Genomic DNA, 20,798 nt, shown 5'->3' with positions numbered 1-20,798 from the left:
TGGGAAGACAATACAAGAACCCCCTTAGCAGATGAAGCAAAAACATTTCAGCTTGGATTAAATGGAGAGCGGGCGAAACAAACTCAGTTGCGATTGAATTTAATGGAGAAATTTCATAATCTGTGTAACTGTAATAAAGTTCTTATTACTCTTGTTTTACACAAACAATAAATTCTTTTTATTCATTTTGGGATAGTTAGCAATGTCATGCATTTTTATTGCATCTTTGAACTGCATAAGACACATTCCGAAGAGGGCCTTTAAACTCAATCCAAAGCACTGCATAAAACAAACATGCAAATTGGACTGCATCCTATTCTACCCTAAAGGGTTAGTTAAAATGCGATTCCAAAGGTATAGGTAAAATGTAGCGCCGAAAGGTTAGTAAAATGCAGTGCTAATGGAGTGCATCTTTCAGTAGTCAAGCTCTTGTGAAAATCATGAGTAAAAATGCATAATTTGATGCACTTCCAGTTCACTTGTACATATGATTTATCTGCATCTTTGGAGGCAAACATTTTGCTGGGTGAACATTTTCTGAAAAATGTATGAAATTTGGTTCAGTAGTTTTGGAAAAATAATGTATTGAAAAGAGTGGGTGTTGTCATCAGTTTTCAAGATATAACATAATTAAAATAGTGGACGTGGTCCGGTATTTTCGATCCAAATCTGTACCTAGGGTACACAAAATTGAAGCTGAAACCGATATAATCATATGTTTGGCTTATACATATAGCGTTTAAAAGAAAGGCGTGGGGAAGGTACCCCACCTCCTCCGAACTGCATTAAATATACATACATAACAACGGCAAACATTGAGCTTTTGCTGAAAATTTGATGGAAATCGGTTCAGTAGTATTGGAGATAAAATATTTGAAAAAACAAGCGTGGTCGGGTCTTAAGGCCCCAAAAAGGAGTACCTGAGTTGTAGATTAATTCGTCAATTTTAAAACCGATACATGCGTAATAATTGCAAATATATCTTTTTATAAAAATATCACTTAGGGCAGATACCACGCCCTCTCTGGAATTCAATAAAATATGTAGCCTGTTTCGGGGGAAATCCCTGTACATTACCTGACAATTTCAGAAAAATAGGTTCAGTAGTTTTTGCAGAAAAACTTTAAATTCAAAATTTAAATTGAAAATTGTGGGCGCTGTAAAATGTTCGTTCCATAAAAACCAAAGTGGGCAAACAGAATTGTCCCGCCCCTTCGAAATGCAAGAAAATATGAAACCTATTTCCACCGGAGGCCATCCCTGTACATTCCCTGAAAATTTCAGTTCAGTAGTTTAGTAGATGTAACATATTTTAAAAAGTGGGCGTGGTCAAGTCTTTGGGTCCTAAAAAGTAGATAGGGTCAAGACACAACCACAATTGTCTCGCAAATTAATTTCCAAACCGATACATTCGTAATTATTTTAAATCTTACTTACTTACTTAGCTGGCCCATTAAAGAACATTTGTTCCATAGACCGAACTAAGAAAAGATCTCCAATTCTCTCTTTTTCGTGCTTCGCATTTTGGAAAACCGCGCCTTGTCATCTCTTCCAAATCTGCGTGCATCGCCATGCGGCCCGAATTTATACGCCTTTTTAGAGGGTTCATCACCGTTCATTCTTCTTATATGGCCTAGCCAACGCAATCGCTGCATCTCGATACGTTTAACTATATTCATGTCTTTGTATAGCTTATATAGCTCGTGGTTCATACGACGTCGATATTCACCGTCAACGCAAATCGGCCCGTAGATCTTTCGAAGAATTTTCCTCTCAAACACACCAAGCACTGCCTTATCTGCTTGCGCAAGTACCCATGCTTCGGAGCCATACATTAGCACGGGTATCCGTGTTTTGTAAAGCGTTATTTTTGTTTGACGAGTTGTGGCTTTGTTTTTGAAGTGCTTACTTAAGCCAAAGTAGCATCTGTTGGCCAATACAATTCTTTATTTTTATTTCACAACTGATGTCGTTTGTTGCGTTTACGGCGGTGCCGAGGTATACGAAGTCTTTTACTACCTCAAAATTATAGGAACCAACTTCAACAATTGGTCCGATCTCAATGGACGCATTGCGCGTCGACACCATCAGCTTGGTCTTCTCGCCGTTTACCGCTAGACCCACTTTAGCAGATGCTTCTTCGACCTTCATAAAGGTATCGGTTACTTCTTTTACTGATCGTCCCATGATGTCTATATCATCAGCATAAGCAAGTAACATGTGGCTATTGGTGTAGATTGTGCCACTTCTTTTGACGTTTGCTTCTCGTATAACCTTATCTATCAGGATGTTGAAAAGATCACACGAAAGGCTGTCTACTTGCCTGAAACCTCTTTTGGTACAAAACACTTCGGAGAGGTTCTTTCCTATTTTAACTGAAGATCTTGTGTCAGAGTCATTTTACAAAGCCGAATGAGCTTTGCGGGGATACCAAATTCAGACATTGCTTGGAATACCTTTGAACGTAGCGGGCTGGCGAAGGCTGCTTTATAATCGACAAAAAGGTGGTAGGTGTCGATCTGCATCTCTTGGGTCTTCTCCAGGATTTGCCGCAGGGTAAATATCTGGTCAATGGTGGACTAGCCAGGTCTAAAGCCGCATTGGTATGGTCCAATTATCTCGTTGACCATAGGCTTTAGTCGTTCGCACAATATCCCTGACACGATTTTGTAGGCAATAAGGAGTAGACTTATGCCTCTATAGTTAGAGCATACAGTCTTATCTCCCTTCTTGAGGTCGGGGCACAGGATACTCAGGTTCCAATCGTCGGGTACTCGTTCTTCCTGCCAGATGGTGCTAACTAGCTGATGAATACACCTTATCAGCGTGTCGCCTCCGGTTTTGAACAGCTCGGCTGGCAAGCCATCGGCTCCTGCTGCCTTATTCTTCTTCAGCCGATTTATTGCTGTCTTTACCTCATCTTGGCTGGGCGGTATACATTCAATACCATCTTCTGGGATTGGGACTGCGGTATCTTCGTCGTCTTCGCTGCAATTGGATACTAACAGTTTTAAAAAAATGTTCTTTCCATATCCTGAGTACACTATCTGTATCAGTTACCAAATTACCTTGCTGGTTCTACAGGAGGATGTGCCTGTACCAAAGCCATCAGTTTGATGCTTGACTCTCTGGTAGAATTTTCGGACTTCATTCTGGCTCCTGTACATCTCGATTTTTTCACACTCCCGCTTTTCCATCTCTCTCTTTTTCCTGCGGAAAAGACGTTACTCCTCTCTCCTTTTCTCCCTGTATCTCTCTCGTGCGCTACGCGTTGCTACGGATTGTAAAGTAGCCCTATATGCCGCATTTTTCTCTTCGGTGGCAGCACGACACTCCTGCTCATACCATGGATTCCTTGGTGGAGGTCTCTGGTATCCAAGTATGGATTTTGCGGCTGTTTGCATGGAGTGGGTAATGCTTTGCCATTGCGCTGATATGTTATCGGGCTCGCGTTAAGCAATTGGGCTAGTTGAGTGGAATATGCTGTGGCTATCTGTTGTGATTGCAGCTTACCGATGTGTAACTTTCGTGTTGTGTCTGTTCGTACTTTGTTTGCTACGTTTAAGCGGGTGCGTACCTTTGCTGCAACAAGGTAGTGGTCCGAATCAATGTTTGCGCCTCGGAACGATCGTACATCCAACACGCTCGATGAATGTCTTCCATCTATCACAACATGATCAATTTGATTTCTTGTTTTCTGATCTGGAGACAACCAGGTGCCATTATGAATATCCAGAAGATTAAATCTGGTACTGCAATCTACCTGGTACTGCTATCTACCAAGTCTATTAGCCTCATACCATTGTCAGATGTTTCACTGTGGAGACTGAATTTCCCGACTGTTGGGCCAAAGATATTCTCCTTTCCAATTTTGGCATTAAAATCGCCTAGAATGATTTTAATGTAATGGGCAGGGCAACGGCCATATGTTTCTTCTAAGCGCTCGTAAAATATATCTTTGGTCTGTTCGTCCTTTTCTTCAGTGGGAGCATGAGCGCAAATAAAGCTGATGTTGAAGAATTTAGCTTTTATTCGAATTGCAGCAAGTCTTTCATTCACTGGGGTGAAGCTTGATACCAGGTGTTTTAGCCACCGACTAACTACGAATCGGCAAACAAAATCATGCTTTACGTCATGGCAGCTATAATACAGTGCGTCACCTTTAGCTGTTGCTGTGACGCTTTTCCCAATCCATCGTAGTTCTTGTATGGCAGGACTGCACCTTCTCTATAAAGAGTGCGAACATTCCAGGTGCAGATTCGCAGATCATGGTCCTTAAAACGTTTGCGGGGTTCGTCACTTTAGAGGGGTTTGTTTTTCTTTTCATTCGTTTTTTCATAGTAGGCTGTTTTTTCTAGGGGAGGGTTACTAACCCGACGCCCAAACCCAAGTTTTTAACGTTCTTATGGGTGAACGCGCGGCACATGTTAGCTCACTACTTTTAACGGGTGTTAAAGGCAGTTCCCCAGGTGACACCACGGGGAGGTCATTATCCACTTGAGATGAAAGAGGGACCAAGATAAGTCCTGGGCTTTGCCATGTTAAAGCCGGTCAGGACCGTTCCTTGCTATCTTCCATCCCCTACGTCACCCAATTATTTTAAATCTAGGGTTTTAAAAAATAGGGTATAGGGGAAGTACCCCACCCTTTGCGAAACTAAATTTGTAGCCTATTTTCAGCGGGGGCCATCGCTGACATTCCCTGACAATTTCAGGAAAATCGTTTCAGGAGTTTTGTAGAAAAGATTACAACTGGAAATTGAAAAATGTGGGCGTGGTAAAATTTTCTTTGCATGAAAACATAAATTGGATTATGACAAACATTTCAAAAGAAGATTTATCCAAATCGGTCCAGCCGTTTTCAACTGATGCCATTACCAACGAACGACATTTGATTTGATTTTTATTTATAAAGAAATGGGGTATAGGGGAAGTACCCCGCCCCCACCGAAATTCAACAAAATTTATAGCCCATTTGAACCGGAGGCTATCCCTGTACATTCCCTGACAATTTCAGAAAGTCGGTTCACTAGTTTTTGTACAAAATATAAAAATTGAATATTGAAAAAAGTGGGTCAAAGTCAAATTTTCTTTGCACAAAATCCTAAGTCGGGTTATGGCGAACTTTCACAAAAAGAATTATCCATCTCGGTCCAGCTGTTCTCAACTGATGCCATTACCAACGAACGGCATTTGATTTTTATTTATAAAGATATTTTAATTTTTTATATTTTATTTATTTATATTTTATAATTTATTTTTATATGTTATATTTTGTATGTTATATTTTAGATTTTATATATTATATTTTATAATTTATATTTTTAATATTTTTTATTTCATATTTTATATTTATGTTTTATATTTTATTTTTTATATTTTATACTCTATATTTATATTTTATATATTTTATTTTTATATATTTTATATTCTTTATTTATATTTTATAAATTTAATTTTGTATATTTTGTTTTTATATATTTTATTTTTATATTGTATATTTTATCACATCCATTCATCCAACTATTTCACTCGACTTACCCGACAATGAATTCAACCCTTTCTTTCTGTTTGCTGTGCTTTCAGTAAATTCTACACATTACTGAACTGTTATCTGAACTTTCCCATCAATTTGTTTCCCGATAAATCTCTTGGTAATTTATGATAATCGATTTGTTGAAATGTTTCTCGTTAATGACCTCATTAATTAAATGTTAATTTTTTTTATGAATTTATCGGTTTTTAGCAAGGCGATTAGCTTATGCGCGCGTCTGGCAAACCATTTAAAATTCCATGTAATAATTAAACTGTCATTAGCTAATAATTGAAAGTCATTTTTTCCTTGGTTTTGTGAAAAGCTACTGCTGTTGCTTGCCGCTGCTACACGTTGTGAATTTTGTTTTCGTACGCTATGCTCGATGAACATTTAATTGCTTATTTTCCACAAGAACGACAGCTCTCTGTCTCTTACCCTGCGTTTACAAATGCCAGTATTGGCAAGACAATAGCAAAAATACAAACCTTTTTCACAAATACATTTATAAATTTTTAAATATGTGTAGAGAAAAATATGAATGTATTGGTGAAAATGGTTTGTAACTTTGCTATTGTCTTGCCAATACTGTCTGTGTGTAAACGCCTGGTTACTCCCAATGTGTGGCAGTTAAGGCGAACCACAAATGAAGGAAAAAAATCACAATATTTGAGTAACGATTTTTTAAAAAGGAGCAATCTCATCAAAGGAATTTTAAATGTGAAAAAAAAAAATTAAAAATTAAAATTTAAAGGGAATTGTTGTTCTACTTTGATTTTCTTCATGGCCAGTGATTGTATTCAAATATCCTTTTTTCTTTCATGTTTTCCTTTAAAATACTGATTTAAACTCTTTCATTTTCTTTTCTTCCTCTCTCTGCTTTATCTTTCAGATCTGTGAATTTAAAGTAAATAAAGCGTATGCCATTGTCAGTTCATCGGTAAGCTTTTGGATACCTGGCATTGTCATGCTTTCAATGTATTATCGCATTTATCAGGAGGCAGATAGACAAGAGCGGCTGGTTTACAGGTGAGTTGAAATATTAAAATTTAATTCATAAAAGAAAATTGTAACAGTTGAGTGATTCTGGAAGTTGTTTCATTGAATAGGAAATTAATGTTTTTATTTTATAACATTTTGTGGAAACTATTGCATTAAGGAAACTTATCTCTTACGTGTAACAAAATCACTGTGACCCAAACCAGTTTATGTAAATATAACTAGTATATCATCAAAGGGTTACGTTGGAGGTTACGACTTTGGGCATTTCAGGTGATGAGATACATATGTATGTACATGTAGCTGACAAAATGCAAGTATATACAAACTAAATAGAAATAAAACCAAAAGAACAAATCTGTTCTGGGCATTGCCAACTATCTGACACAGAAGCCAACTTGGGTATTTGGAGGATGCGGTGCTTCCTGTTTATGTAAATATTCCATTTTTAGTCTAGCTTTCATATCATTTATGAATTATTTAGTAATTAGTAACGACCCCTAACATCACTGTACAGCACAAAAAGTGTTACAAGAAAAATTAAAAAAGAGACGAAAGTTGAAAACACGTGTAACGGTGTATAGTTCACATAGGAAAATAATTTTAATAAGGGAGGGCAATATTCCTCCTTTTGTACTTTTTGGAAATATATGGCGTTGGATGCCCTGTAATCCTGATAAAATTCCGATAAACAGTTTTATGAAATATTTTAGCCCTTTAGTCTGTCATTTTGCCGCAAGATCACATTTTCTATATTATTTCTGCCATAACACTTTTTATGGGATCAGACCCAGGGGATGAAATATACCAAGGCATGACCCTGACCGAATTAACCATGACAAACCTCAGGACTTATCTTGGCCCCCTTTCATCTCAATTGGACACTGGTGCCCGTGGTGTCGCATGTGTAGCATCCTTTAGCACCCATTAAAGGTAGTGAACTAAGATGTGCCGCGCGTTCACCCATAAGGACGTTAAAAACTTGGGTTAAGCTTTGGCCAACATAATATGAACAAGTAAAAAAGTATCAGTCAGCTTTGCCGACAGAGATATACCCTCAGCTTGTGTGGATTGAAATACTTTTTTCAAAAAAAAAAAAAATAAGTATTTAAGGGGGTTTCAAAATTTTGGGCGTATGAACCGACAAAAGTATGGATTGGATTAAAGCTCAAGATATCGATAGTTGGGCTTTTTTTATCACACTAGCATACGAAAAACATAATATCGCTGTAAAGAGGGCCACTAGAAAAACTTTCGGTAATAAATGTCCCAAGCATGCTCGAACAGACCCTTAACCATACACAAATGTTGAACATTTGTGTGGGTGGTACCACAAGGATTGGAAAGATAGGGCCCAAATTTGAACATAAACTAAGTTCCGACAATATTTAGAGATCCAAAGTATGGACCAAATCGTTTGCTACGTCTATGAGAAATCGCGCGTACCATTTTAGCGAATATTTCCGAACTTTTGTGGGGGAGGTACCGGAAGGAGAGGACCTATAAGCCCCACCTTCGAATTTCATCTAATATTCAAAGAAATATTACAATATTCAAAGTGTGGACGAATGTAGTATTCGGTTCGAGCTCTCTCATAGGGGGTTTTTACAACATTCGGGCTGTTTTCTCAAGAAGTATGGACTTGCCCCTGAAAAAACTTTTACCGCCGTAATTGAGACAGCGAATGCAAGTTGCTCATCAAAAAGTGATTCAAGAGCAGGTTCTAAAGTGAATTTATCATAAAACACTGTAAAAACTTTTGTGTGGGAGGTACCCGAAGGAGTGAACAAATATATTCCATATTCGAACCTGATCTATATCTGGTAGATATATTAGGCTGTGTAAAGTATAGACCAAAGAGTTATCGTGCGCACAATTTTTCCGAACTTTTGTGGGGGAGGTTCCTGAAGGAGTGGACCGATACGGCAGATGCATTCGAGTGTAATATTGCGTTCCAAACACTACAAACGATTTTTTGCAACTTTCAGGCTATTTTCTCAGGAAATATGGACTTGCCCCTGATGAAACTTGTACCGTCGTATGGGGGGTAGTGAATACAAGTTGCTACAACGAAAAACAAAGCGTTTCGAGAGCAGGTCCTAAACTGAACTTTTCCGACATTTTGTGCGGAAGGTACACGAAGAAGTAGACCGATTGAGACCATATTGGAACCTTATCTAAGTCTGGTAGAAATTTCACGATGTGCAAAATATGGATCAAATCGATTACTTCCTTTCAGAGTTATCGTGCGCACAAAATTTCCGAACATTTACGAACTTTTGCGGGGGAGGTACCGGAAGGAGTGGATATAGCCAATCTTCGAACTTCAACTAATTTTGGACAAAATATTACGAAAGCCAACTTTTGGACCGAATCGGTTGATCCGTTCGAGAGTTATCGTGCGCACCAGCCAGTCAGACAGACAGACGGACGGACATTGCTAAATCGACTCCAAATTTTCTGAAACACATTTCGTAGAAACATACTCAGGGTCTAAAACCGTTATTTCGATGAGGCACATTTTGCCCGTATGGAAGTGTATATACCCTCGTTAGCATAAATGCTGAGGGTATAAAAATGCAAGTCTGAAGTTATTGCAATACAGGAAATATTACAAGGTGGCGCAAAAGTAATCTTCCGAAGTTTTTTGGCTGTAATTTAAAAAAAAGATGATAAACATTGATTTTTCTTGTGGATTATTTTTATTTGGTCTTTTAATTTTTTTTACATCAGGTCGAGAATATGATAAATGGCCGCCGCCACAGTTTATTGTCATTTGATCCCTTTTTATGGCATTTTACATCACTTTGGCCAAAACTTCCGGCGATAGGTCCTAACATTCTTGGCGGATATTGTCTTTAAGAGCTGAAAGAATCTGAGGCTTGTTGACATAAACCCGCGACTTCAAAAAGCCCCACAAAAAGAAGTCTGGAGCGCTTCATCACTCATGATTATTTTTGATGAAAAATCATCTTCCTCTTGTTGGTGATTAAGGATGGATTGATCGTATGTTAGACGCGATTGGCGGTCAGCATTTAACAGCTGGACTTTGTAGGAAACATCTTCAAATATTGTACCAAAATTCGCTGTAACGACCGTCAACTGATACCCATTTGCGTGGCACGTCGTCTGGTCTATGTCGAAAGCGCTTCCGTGACATCCTCGGCTACAGCAGCAATATTCTCTGCAGAACGGATACTCCGGGGTCTGAAATTCACGCTGTGTCACAGTCACCGACCGATTATTGGTCAAATAAATAGTCACCAATATTCCGCATTCAGGAGCAGTGTAGCGTAACATTGTTTATCAACGTGTATTTCGCATGTGTTTACTACACAAATGTCAAAACAGAACTGACATTAGGGGCCAATCGCAAAAATTATAGCGTTTTCTGATAGGAGGATTACTTTTGCGCCACCTTGTATTTATTGGGAAAGACGTCAAAACAACGCCTAAGGGTGACGTAATGTATCATAGCTGCCATGACACAAAGCATGACTTGGTTTGCGGTTCTGTAGTTGATAGGAGGTTAAAATTAAAATATCTGACCTCCAGCTTCACCCCAGTGAATGAAAATCTTGGTACAATACAGATAAAAGCCAAATTCTTCAACATTAGCTTTATCTGCGCTCATGCTCCCACTGAAGAAAAGGACGAACAGACCAAAGATATATTTTACGAGCGCTTAGAAGAAACTTATGACCGTTTCCCTGCCCATGACATTAAATTATACTAGGCGATTTTAATGCCAAAATTGGAAAGAAGAATATCTGTGGCCCAAAAGTTGGAAAATTAAGTCTCCATGGTGAAACATCTGACAATGGAATGAGGCTGATAGGCTTCGCAGCTGCACAAAAACATGGCAGTACCAGATTTAAGCTTCTCGATATTCATAAGGGCACCTGGCTGTCCCCAGATCAAAGAACAAGAAATCAAATTGATCACGTTGTGATAGATGGAAGACACTCATCGAGTATGTTGGATGAACGATTGCCCCGAGGAGCAAACGTAGACTAGGACCGCGTTGCAAATAAAGCAATAACAGATAGAACTCGGAAGTTAGACATCGGTAGGCTGCAAAAACAATAAGCAGCATATTACACTCTTCTTTTTTTAAATGTTCGTCAAACCCAGCTTCGGTTTTTATGCAAAGACAATTAAAACATGCCACTTTTTTAAATTTGCTATTTTAATATTTTCTACAAAAACTACCGAAGTGATTTTCCTGAAATTGTTAAAATAGGCTACATACTTTGTTGAATCTCGGAAGGGGAGGGGTATTTTCTTTGGTACTGACATCAGTTGAGAACGACTGGACCGATTTGGATAATTCTTTTTCTACAATGTTCGTCATAAACCAACTAGCTTTACATTTGACAACGTCCACTTTTACGCCCATTTGTTTAATTTCAATTTTAATCTTTTTTACAAAAACTACTCAAGTGATTTTACTGAAATTGTCAGGGAATGTACAGGGATAGCCCCCGGTGAAAATAGGCTACACATTTAGTTTCGAGGGGCGGGGTACTTCCCCTATGCCCAATTTTTTTAAAAATATATTACAATAATTGCGAATGTATCGGTTTGCAAATTAACTTGCGAGACAATTGTGGTTGTGTCTCCGACCTTACCTACTTTTTTAGGACCCAAAGACTTGACACGCCCTGTTTTTAACGGTCCATCAGCCATGAAAAACTAAGTAAGCGGGGGAATTCGACCTAACCATTTTTTAACTTTTATAATTAGATCACTTTAGGATAAAGACAAGGGACATGGACGATATTATATCCTAAACAGCATCAATGGGCTAATAAATCCGACAAATTCCGCAAGAGAAAAGAAAGGTTACAAGACAAAATCTGTTGATAAATTTAAAATCCTCCTCGTTTTGACAATAGACCGAAGAAGTGAGGTAGAAAATACCTATTTTTGAATTGTCAATCATAAAGTCCATAAAAATTTGTCGTTAAAACTCATTACGACAGGCCAGCAATGCGGACCGGGGTCTGCTAGTTGTTTTATGAAAGCACTCCTCATCTCGATAACATATTAGCAGCACAGTGCCAAAGTATTGCCCTTTCCATGCAAACAGCCGCAAATTCCATACTTGGATACCAGAGACCTCCACTAAGCAACCCATGGTATGACCAAGAGTGTCGTACTGCTACCGAATAGAAAAATGCGGCATACAGGGCTACTTTACAATCAGTGGCAACGCGTAGCGCACGAGAGAGATATCGGGAGAAAAGGAGAGAGGGGAAACGTTTTTTTCCGCAGGAAAAAAAGAGAAAGAGCAGGATTGTGGCAAAATCTGGAAAAAAATGTCCAAAAATTCTACCAAAGAGTGAAACATCACACTGATGGAACTGGATGTACCTGTAGAGACCAGTAATGTTATTTGGTAACTGATACTGATAGTGGGCTCAGGATATGGAAAGAGAATTTTTCTAAACTGCTGGTATCCAATACTAACGAAGACAACGAAGATACCACAGATCCGCAGGAAAAAAAGAGAAAGAGCAGGATTGTGGCAAAATCTGGAAAAAAAATGTCCAAAAATTCTACCAAAGAGTGAAACATCACACTGATGGAACTGGATGTACCTGTAGAGACCAGTAATGTTATTTGGTAACTGATACTGATAGTGGGCTCAGGATATGGAAAGAGAATTTTTCTAAACTGCTGGTATCCAATACTAACGAAGACAACGAAGATACCACAGATCCAGTCCCAGAAGATGGTATTGAATGTATATCGCTCGACCAGGATAAGGTAAAGATTGAAATAAACCGGCTGAAGAATAATAAGGCAGCATGAGGCGATGGCCTTCCAGCCAAGCTGTTAAAAACCGGAGGCGACACGCTGATAAGGTGTATGCATCAGCTGGTTAGCACCATCTGACAGGAAGAACGCGTACCCGACGATTGGAACTTGAGCATCCTACTCGTATTTCCAGTCCACAAGAAGCGAGATAAGATTATGTGTTCCAATTACAGGGGCATACGTCTGTTCCGTATTACATATATGTTAGCATCGGGCATATTGTATGAGCGACTAAAGTCTATGGTCAATGAAATAATTGGCTTTAGAGCAGGCAAATCCACCATTGACCAGATATTTACCCAGGGACAAATTCTGGAAAAGAGCCAAGAAATGCTGATCGATACCTACCTTTTGTCGATTATAAAGCAGCCTTCGACAGCCCTATACGTTCCAAGCCATGCCTGATTTTGGTATCTCCACAAAGCTCATTCGGCTTTGTAATATGACATTAACTGATACTCGGTCCTCAGTTAAAATATGAAAGAACCTCTCCGAAGAGTTTTAACTAAAAGAAATGTCAGACAAGTAGACAACCTGTCGTGTGATCTCTTCGAGATTCTATTGGAAAAGGTTATACGAGATGCGAAGGTCAAAAGAAGTGGAACAATATAAATAAGCAGCCATATGTTACTTGGTTATGCTGACGATATAGACACCATGAGCCGATCAGTAATAGAAGGACGAATGAGAATCTGCTAAAGTGGGTCTGGCGGTAGTCGGCGAGAAGACCAAGTTGATTGTGTCGACGCGTAATACGTCCACAGATCTCGCAAAAACTGTGAATGTTTGTACCTACAATTTTGAGGTAGTAAAAGACTTCGTCTGTCTCAGCACCGCCATAAACACAACAAACAAAATCTGCTGTGAAATACGTTGTGTTGGCCAAATGATGTCACTTTGGTCTAAGTAAGCAGAAGATACTGCACTGATACTACCCGTGCTAATGTAGGTTTCCGCATGGGTACTTTAGCAAGTAAATAAGGCAGTGCTTGGTGTGTTTAAGAGAAAAATGCTTCAAAAGATCTACGGGCCAATCTGCGTTGACGGTGAATAACGACATCAGTATAGTTAAGCGTATCGCGATACAACGATTGCGTTGTCTAGGCCATGCCATAAGAATGAGTGATGATGAACAGGGCCCAAGGTTTTGTTGAAGCGAACAAGTGAAACGCGACATCAGAAAACTCATATCCCAGATTTGGAAAATGCAGCAAGAAACATAGAGATTGGAGATATTTTCTTAGATCGGCTTATGGAACAAATGTTCTTTGTTTTTTTTTTTTTTTTTTTTTTTTTGTTTGTAAAAAACCAGCTATGTAAGTAAGGTTCCAGTAATCACAAAACTTCTCGACCAAAAATATTTAACATATGACCATGTTTTTATAAATCGAAGTTTTTCATTTGGAGTTTCAAATGAAACAAGTAAAAAAGTATGAGTCGGCTTTGCCGACAGAAATATACCCTCAGCCTGTGTTGATTGTAATACTTTTTTCCCAAAAAAAAAAACATGCACCGACAAAAGTATAGATAGGATTAAAGCTCAAAAATTTGCGGGGATATCGATAGATAGGGCTTTTTTTATCACACTTGCCTGCGAAAAATATAATCAGGTATGTGATGAATTTCGAATCGATTTGCAATGAAAACGATTTGCCCAAAACGAGTGAATTGTTTTTAGATGTGATGGGATCCGCATCGAATTTCAATTCCACGTTGTTTCAATTTCATTAAATTCCCACAAACAAAAAACGGACTGGTAATCCCTAAGCAGTTGAAAGAAGAAAAATAGAAATAAAAAACACTTTTTTTAGTCTTGGCGATGCCAAAATCCGCAAAAATTTAATAACAAACAAAATAAATGTGTGTTCTTGTTTAAATTGGCCTATATGGAAGTTTAGTGTGGAAATTCTTGTCCAATTACATGAGGAGAACTTTACAAACAGTGCAAACAACATATTAAGCGGATGTCTTCACTAATCTAGAGGATAGAAACATGTTCAAAGTAGATTTTTTGATCCGTGTTTTTTTATCGAAATATCAAATATTTTCTTAACAAAATATACTAAATATAAGGCAAATAAATGTATATTTACCTATTCTATATCCGTGTTTAAATTTCAAGCTTCTTTTCCTAAAAAAATATCAAAATTCATTACATCGTTTATAATTCGACCACAAAAATAAGACCGTTTTCAAAACGAGAAAAATAAACGATTATCGAATTGCATCACACGTCTTTTTGATCAATTTTTCCATAGAACAAAATGGAATATGAAACCGATATCGAAAACAATTCGATGTCGGAAAATGTACATGCATCACACCTACAGTCGTTTTTGACTCGTTTTGAGATCGAAATCGATTTCCATCACATACCTGAATATAGCTATATTCGGTAATACAGTATCGGCCAAAACTAAAGCACCCCCTCAGTAAATTTTTTTAAATGATAATTTTTTTAAGAAAACAAAGTAATAAATTTATTTTTTTATTTTTCTTTTTACTTATTTATATCTTTGTTATTGGAAACACACAAAAATAAGGAATTAAGAATTTAATAAACAAAAGTTAAAATTCAAAAAACATTTTAGGTCGCAAATAGTCTGCCGTTTTTCTGTGAATCGTTCTTTTGCTAATTTTTAAACCTAAGCTATTTAGTATTTGACCAGAGGATGCTGTAGCATAATTTTTGGATGAATATGAACAATATCGGCTAATGTTTTGGTATAGCCCCCTTATAGCGGTACCTTCCGATCTTCGGTATTTCGGATTTTTAAGCCACATTTTCCTACCAAATTAGCTGTAATTTGGTACTTAGGGTCACAAACATATCCACCAAAAATCGTGGACCTGGGTCCACGTTTGGGTATAGCCTCCATATACCTTCCGATTTTCAGTATTTTGAGGATTTAAGCTAAATTTTTCGAAAATCAATTATTTTGCCCGCAATAATTAATAATTTAGTATCCTCTATGCCTAAAAGATGTGCTTGTGTCATCCAGAATAGAGTATACGCAACAAAATATTGATTTCAATAGTTTTTGTTGTACTTCAAATTGGGGGGTGCTTTAGTTTTGTCCGCTTATATTTGCGACCTAAAATGTTTTTTGAATTTTAACTTTTGTTTATTAAATTCTGAATTGCTTATTATTGTGTTTTCCAATAATAAAGATATAAATAAATAAATAAAAAGAAAAATAAAAAATAAATTTATTACTTTGTTTTCTTAAAAAAATTATCATTTAAAAAAATGTACTGAGGGGGTGCTTTAGTTTTGGCCGATACTGTATATTCGGTTCGAGCCCTCCAGCCATTACATATGGTGTCATAGGGGTTTTTTACTACTTCCGAGCTGTTTTCTCAAGAAGTATGGACTTGCCCCTGAAAAAACTTGTACTGCCGTAATTGAGGCAGCGAATTCAAGTTGCTTCAAACAAAATTACCTCAGCATACCATTTATCCCAAAGTTAACAGAAAACAGAACAATAAGAAATATGATAAACACAACAAAAACATCCATTGCATACAAATCCAACGAGACGTTGAAAACTATTTTTGCAAGAAAAACGAAAAAGAGAGACAAACTTCAAGAGAATGATGTTGTCTATGAGATAACTTGCAAGGGAAATGAACGAGAACAGTGCAATAAGGTTTATGTGGGGACAACGAAACGGAGATTAGGCATTAGATTGAACGAACACGAAACAGACATAAAGAAAGGAAAAGACAACACAGCATTGGCGCAACACATCAATGAGAGTGGCCACTCAGCTGACTTTGCAAATGTCAGAATATTGGATAGGGAAAAAATAGAAAACAAACGATATACATTGGAGAGTTTGCGAATCCAAGAAAGAATAAAAATGTCAATAAACACTAAAGAAGATAAGGACAACACAAAACTTCAATACTCCGTTGCAATAGCTTAAAGCACCACCTCTGTGATACTAGTTTTAATTTAATTTTACATTTGATTATTTATTATTTATTTATTGATTATACAAAATGTGTGTTCGTGAAGTCCAGTTTTTTATAATTATAAGTGAATTAATAATGATTAATTGTAAGTTAAAAACTTAAACTTGTATGCATTGGAAAAATTTGTAATGAAACAAAACTTTGTTAACAGGAAATTCAAATAAAATATCCCCTGAAGAAGTCGGAAACAAGCCGACGAAACGTTGGGAAAAATAATGAATTTAAATTAACTTTTTATTCATTCACAAAAGTCGACCAAATAGCCCAAAAGTAGCAGATAGTACATAATTACCATTGGTCAACAACAAAAAAAAAAAAAAAAAAAATCAAAGCGATTGGTGAACAGGTCATAATCTGAACTTTTCCGAAATTTTGTGTGGGAGGTACCCGAAGGAATGGACCGATTGAGTCCATATTGGAACCTCATCTAAGTCTGGTAGAAATTTCACGATGTACAAAGTATGGACCAAATGGGTTACTTCCCTCAAGAGTTATCGTGCGGACAAATTTTCCGAACATTTCCGAACTTTTGAGGAGTGGACCGATATAACCCATCTTCGAACTTAAACTAAGTTTGGACAAAATATTGCGAAAGCCAAATTTGGACCAAATTTGTTCATCCGTTCGAGAGTTATCGTGCGCACCAGCCAGCCAGACAGACATTGCTAAATCGACTCCAAATTGTCTGAAACACATTTCGTCCAAACATACTTGGGGTCTAAAACCATTATTTCGATGAGGCACATTTTGCCCGTATGAAGTGTATATACCCTCGTTAGCATAAATGCTGAGGGTATAAATATGTAAAAATATGTCAAAGTATGGACGATATGCAAAGTATGCAAACATTTCTGGGCCTAATTCGTTTTATTTTGTGGTAAAATGAGTTTCTGTCTAATCAGATTTTCTCTACGATCATCCTAACCATTTGCATAGGATTCCGATGTCTAACGATTACTTACGAATTGAATATTTTCTTTGACCGAAATTTTGCACATTTTACAATTTCTTCTAAACGTATATCAAGTGCCAAGAAGGCCTGTATCAGACAACGCCTTTGGGTTAACCGATCTTACCACCTTTTTCTACGCGAGGAATATGCAGCTTTCCGCCACAAAATATACAGCCACTCTGTTTACCACATGGACAGCGCAGTTTGGAAGAGAATTGAATGTCGTGGTCGACGGTAGAAGAATTACGACCACAAGCTGCCCCAAATATAATTATACATTCGACAGATATCTGCGACAAGCTGAAAAGTAGGAACAAGGTCCTCAAGTCCCTAGCCGGCAGCACTTGGGGTGCAGATAAAGAAACCTTGTTGACCACATATAACGCGATAGGTCCGTCTGTGGTAAGCTATGCAGCTCCAGTCTGGTCCCCGAGATTATGTGATACGAATTGGAAAAAGATTCAAACTGGCAGAATGCCGCCCTGAGAACAGCAGCAGGGTGCCTGCTCAAGTCTTCAGTGGACCACCTACATGAGGAGGCAAAGATTCTTCCAGTAAAGCAACACAATGACATGCTTTCGTTGCAGTACCTGCTTAGAAGTTACCGTGTGAGCCATGTCAATCACCATATTGTGGGTAGGCACGACACATTCAGGCAGATCAGGAAGGACATCCATGCTCTAGAGGGAGAGGTCCAACGATACAGGAGAGAACCCCTAGATCAACAAGCATATCAAGCAGGATTGAATAGCATTCACACGGACGCAGTTGCCAAGGCCTTAAGCAATTGTAGTGTGAATAAAGTACTCGGAGTACATCCCCCATCTATCGCAGCTGAGGAGCGTCAGCTGCGACGACAAACCAAATTGATCGCGCCGTGCAAGACATCTGCCCTGTATGCGGCATGGGCCCGCACGACACAAAACTGCTTTTCAACTGCCCAGCCTACTCATCTAACTCCAGTGGATCTGTGGTTACATCCCATCGAAGCAGCCACTTTCCTGGAACTGGAGATAGACCCAGAGCCAGATTGAACAGAAGAACGAACATACAAACATAATAATAAACACTGTGACAACAACAACAACCAAAAATTGTCAACTTAGGTCCATGTTTTGGTATAGCCCCCCATATAACGGTACTTCCCGATTTTCGGTATTTTGAGGATTTTAGATAGTTATTTTGACCGGTATTTGACATTTGAGGTTCCCAGTGGTCAAAAAACTTCTTCACTTAAAATTCTCAACTTAGGTCCATGTTTTGGTATAGCTCTCATATAACGGTAGCTCCCGATTTTTGGTATTCTGAGGGTTTTAGCTACATTTTTTGGCCGAAATACAAGTTATTTGACTTTTGAAGTTCCCAGTAATCACAAAGCTTCTCTACATATGCTGAGTCCATGTTTTGGTATAGCCCCCCATAAAACGGTAGCTCATGATTCTCGTTATTTTGAGGATTTTAGCTACATTTTGGTGGAAAACTACCTTTAACTTGACATTTGAGATTCCCAGAGGTCACAAAATTTCTCAACATGGGTCTCTTTGGTATATCCCCCATATAACGGTACCTTCCCGCTGTAGGTGTTTGAGAATTTTAGTTAAATTTTTCACCGAGATTCACATAGGAATCTCAACCCAGAGGTCACAAAACTTCTACACCAAAAATAGTCAACATTGGTCAATGTTTTGGTAAAGACTCAATATAACGGTGCCTCCCGATTTCCGGTATTTTGAGGACTTTATCTTCATTTATTGTCCGAATTATCTGTTATTTGACATTTTAGGTTCCCAATAATACAAGTTAGAACCAAATCCACTAATACATAATACCCTTTACCACAGTATAATGTAGGGTATTTGAAATATTTCGCAGTAAATAAGATCCTCCAAAACATTTATGGCCAAATAAAGTCTTTAATATATGTCAAAATTTGCTAAATATTACATTGGAAATTTTCACATAGTTTTGTTTACAGTATCAAAATGTCGAACACTCAACAAATACCCACTTCGCCATTACCCAAGTGATAGCCATGGTTTGAAGTTCATGAAACTTTCATGACATGAACCTTATGAATAGATTCAAATGCTCTTCGTTTAACAACACCCTGTTGCCACTATCTCTAGAGACTTTTTATTTCCTAGAAATGGGAACAAAAACTGAATAAGTCCATTTCCATGAAAACAAACACTTACAAAGAACCGTCTTACCAAAAAAACGAAGACTTCTGCTAACGACAAAAATCTTCTTTACACATTAAGCTAATACAATTTCACACTTTTTTATGATGGCGTTTCTTCCGTGTTTTTTTATTTATTTCCAACCATTCATCCCTGTCCACCATAATGGATCCACTAAATCGCTGGTCATGACAACAACATTGCTGGAATTGACAACCCGGACACACACACATACTAAAGGTCGAAAGTTGCTGCTCTGTTGCTGGAGAAACATTTGCAGATAAGTCAAATACCCAAACCCCGTCCTAGCATACAGGTGGAGCCCTCAACCATATCCACAATGCGAAGAGAGCGCAAAGCAGCACGCACACTGGGCATTATTATGAGTGCCTTTCTGCTGTGTTGGCTGCCCTTCTTCCTTTGGTAAGTATTTTAAAACAAACAAAAAATAGAAGGACTATTAAGTCGATGTGTTAATGGAGTAGGATTTTTTTGTGTTGATGTCCAACCATCCGTCCTGCTCATGCTTATGCAAAATATTTTTTTTTTCATTTCCGGTTTCCTTTATATTATATTCTGTTGATAGCTACCTGTAATTTATAATCTTCTTATTCTTAATACATACTTTGTTGTTATTTTTGTTTTCTATTTTAGGTACATCACATCAACACTGTGTGACAGTTGTACCACTCCTCGCATCGTTGTGGGCATTCTGTTCTGGATTGGTTATTTCAATTCAGCCTTGAATCCCATTATTTATGCCTATTTCAATAGAGATTTCCGTGGAGCATTTAAGAAAACATTGAAGGTAAGTCGTCAGCATGTTAAAGAAGCTACAAGAAGAAGAAGAAGAAGTGATGATGATTGTCTATCATTTTTGGCTTTATTGCCTCTCAAGAGCAAAAAAAAGCCGTGATAAAACTTTGTTGATAATTTGTTTCCATAGCTTTCTTTATTTGATGAGTTTAATTTCACCCAGGTGTCATTTCCATGGAGAATATTATCCCGTTTGGCTATTTGGAAATAAATGCTGGTAATAAAGCATAATCCGGGAAATTTAAATATTGTGCAAACTTTTAAAGATTTATGTTTACAAATTGTGGCTCAAAATAAATTTAAATATTGGTTGTAAATAAAATACAACGACATTATTACTTGGAGTTTAATGAAAATAGACACTAAAATTTAAGTTAAACAATTAACAGACAAAAGTATTGCCCTCACAATTAAGAAATTAGTATCTAAGTACGGAGAAATATATGTACACGAGACACACCGTTTGTAGTTCTAAATGTTATTTGTATGCCCCAGCCATCCCCAACTGGTCCTTAGGG

General features: G+C 37.7%; 1 protein-coding gene across 7 annotated transcripts in view; it reads left to right on the top strand.

Annotated features, from left to right (window-relative positions):
• The window catches only part of Octbeta1R (Octopamine beta1 receptor), a 544,036-nt gene that overhangs the window by 490,498 nt on the left and 32,740 nt on the right, over positions 1 to 20,798 (top strand). For 5 of the 7 annotated variants that reach the window (XM_073961618.1, XM_073961617.1, XM_073961616.1 and 2 more), the window contains 3 exons: positions 6,425 to 6,561; positions 19,705 to 19,887; positions 20,119 to 20,272. In XM_073961618.1, coding sequence (XP_073817719.1) covers positions 6,425 to 6,561; positions 19,705 to 19,887; positions 20,119 to 20,272 — 474 coding nt within the window. Of the gene's footprint in view, positions 1 to 6,424; positions 6,562 to 19,704; positions 19,888 to 20,118; positions 20,273 to 20,443; positions 20,561 to 20,798 lie in introns of those variants that run through there. The other 2 variants (XM_073961620.1, XM_073961623.1) reach the window with 2 other exon arrangements.

Source organism: Musca autumnalis, unplaced genomic scaffold (assembly GCF_047663935.1).
Source record: "Musca autumnalis isolate F117 unplaced genomic scaffold, ASM4766393v1 scaffold_1, whole genome shotgun sequence".
In the NCBI taxonomy this organism is placed as follows: domain Eukaryota; kingdom Metazoa; phylum Arthropoda; class Insecta; order Diptera; family Muscidae; genus Musca; species Musca autumnalis.
The sequence above is the reverse complement of the archived record's forward strand: the minus strand, read 5'-3'. Positions and strand labels throughout refer to the sequence as shown.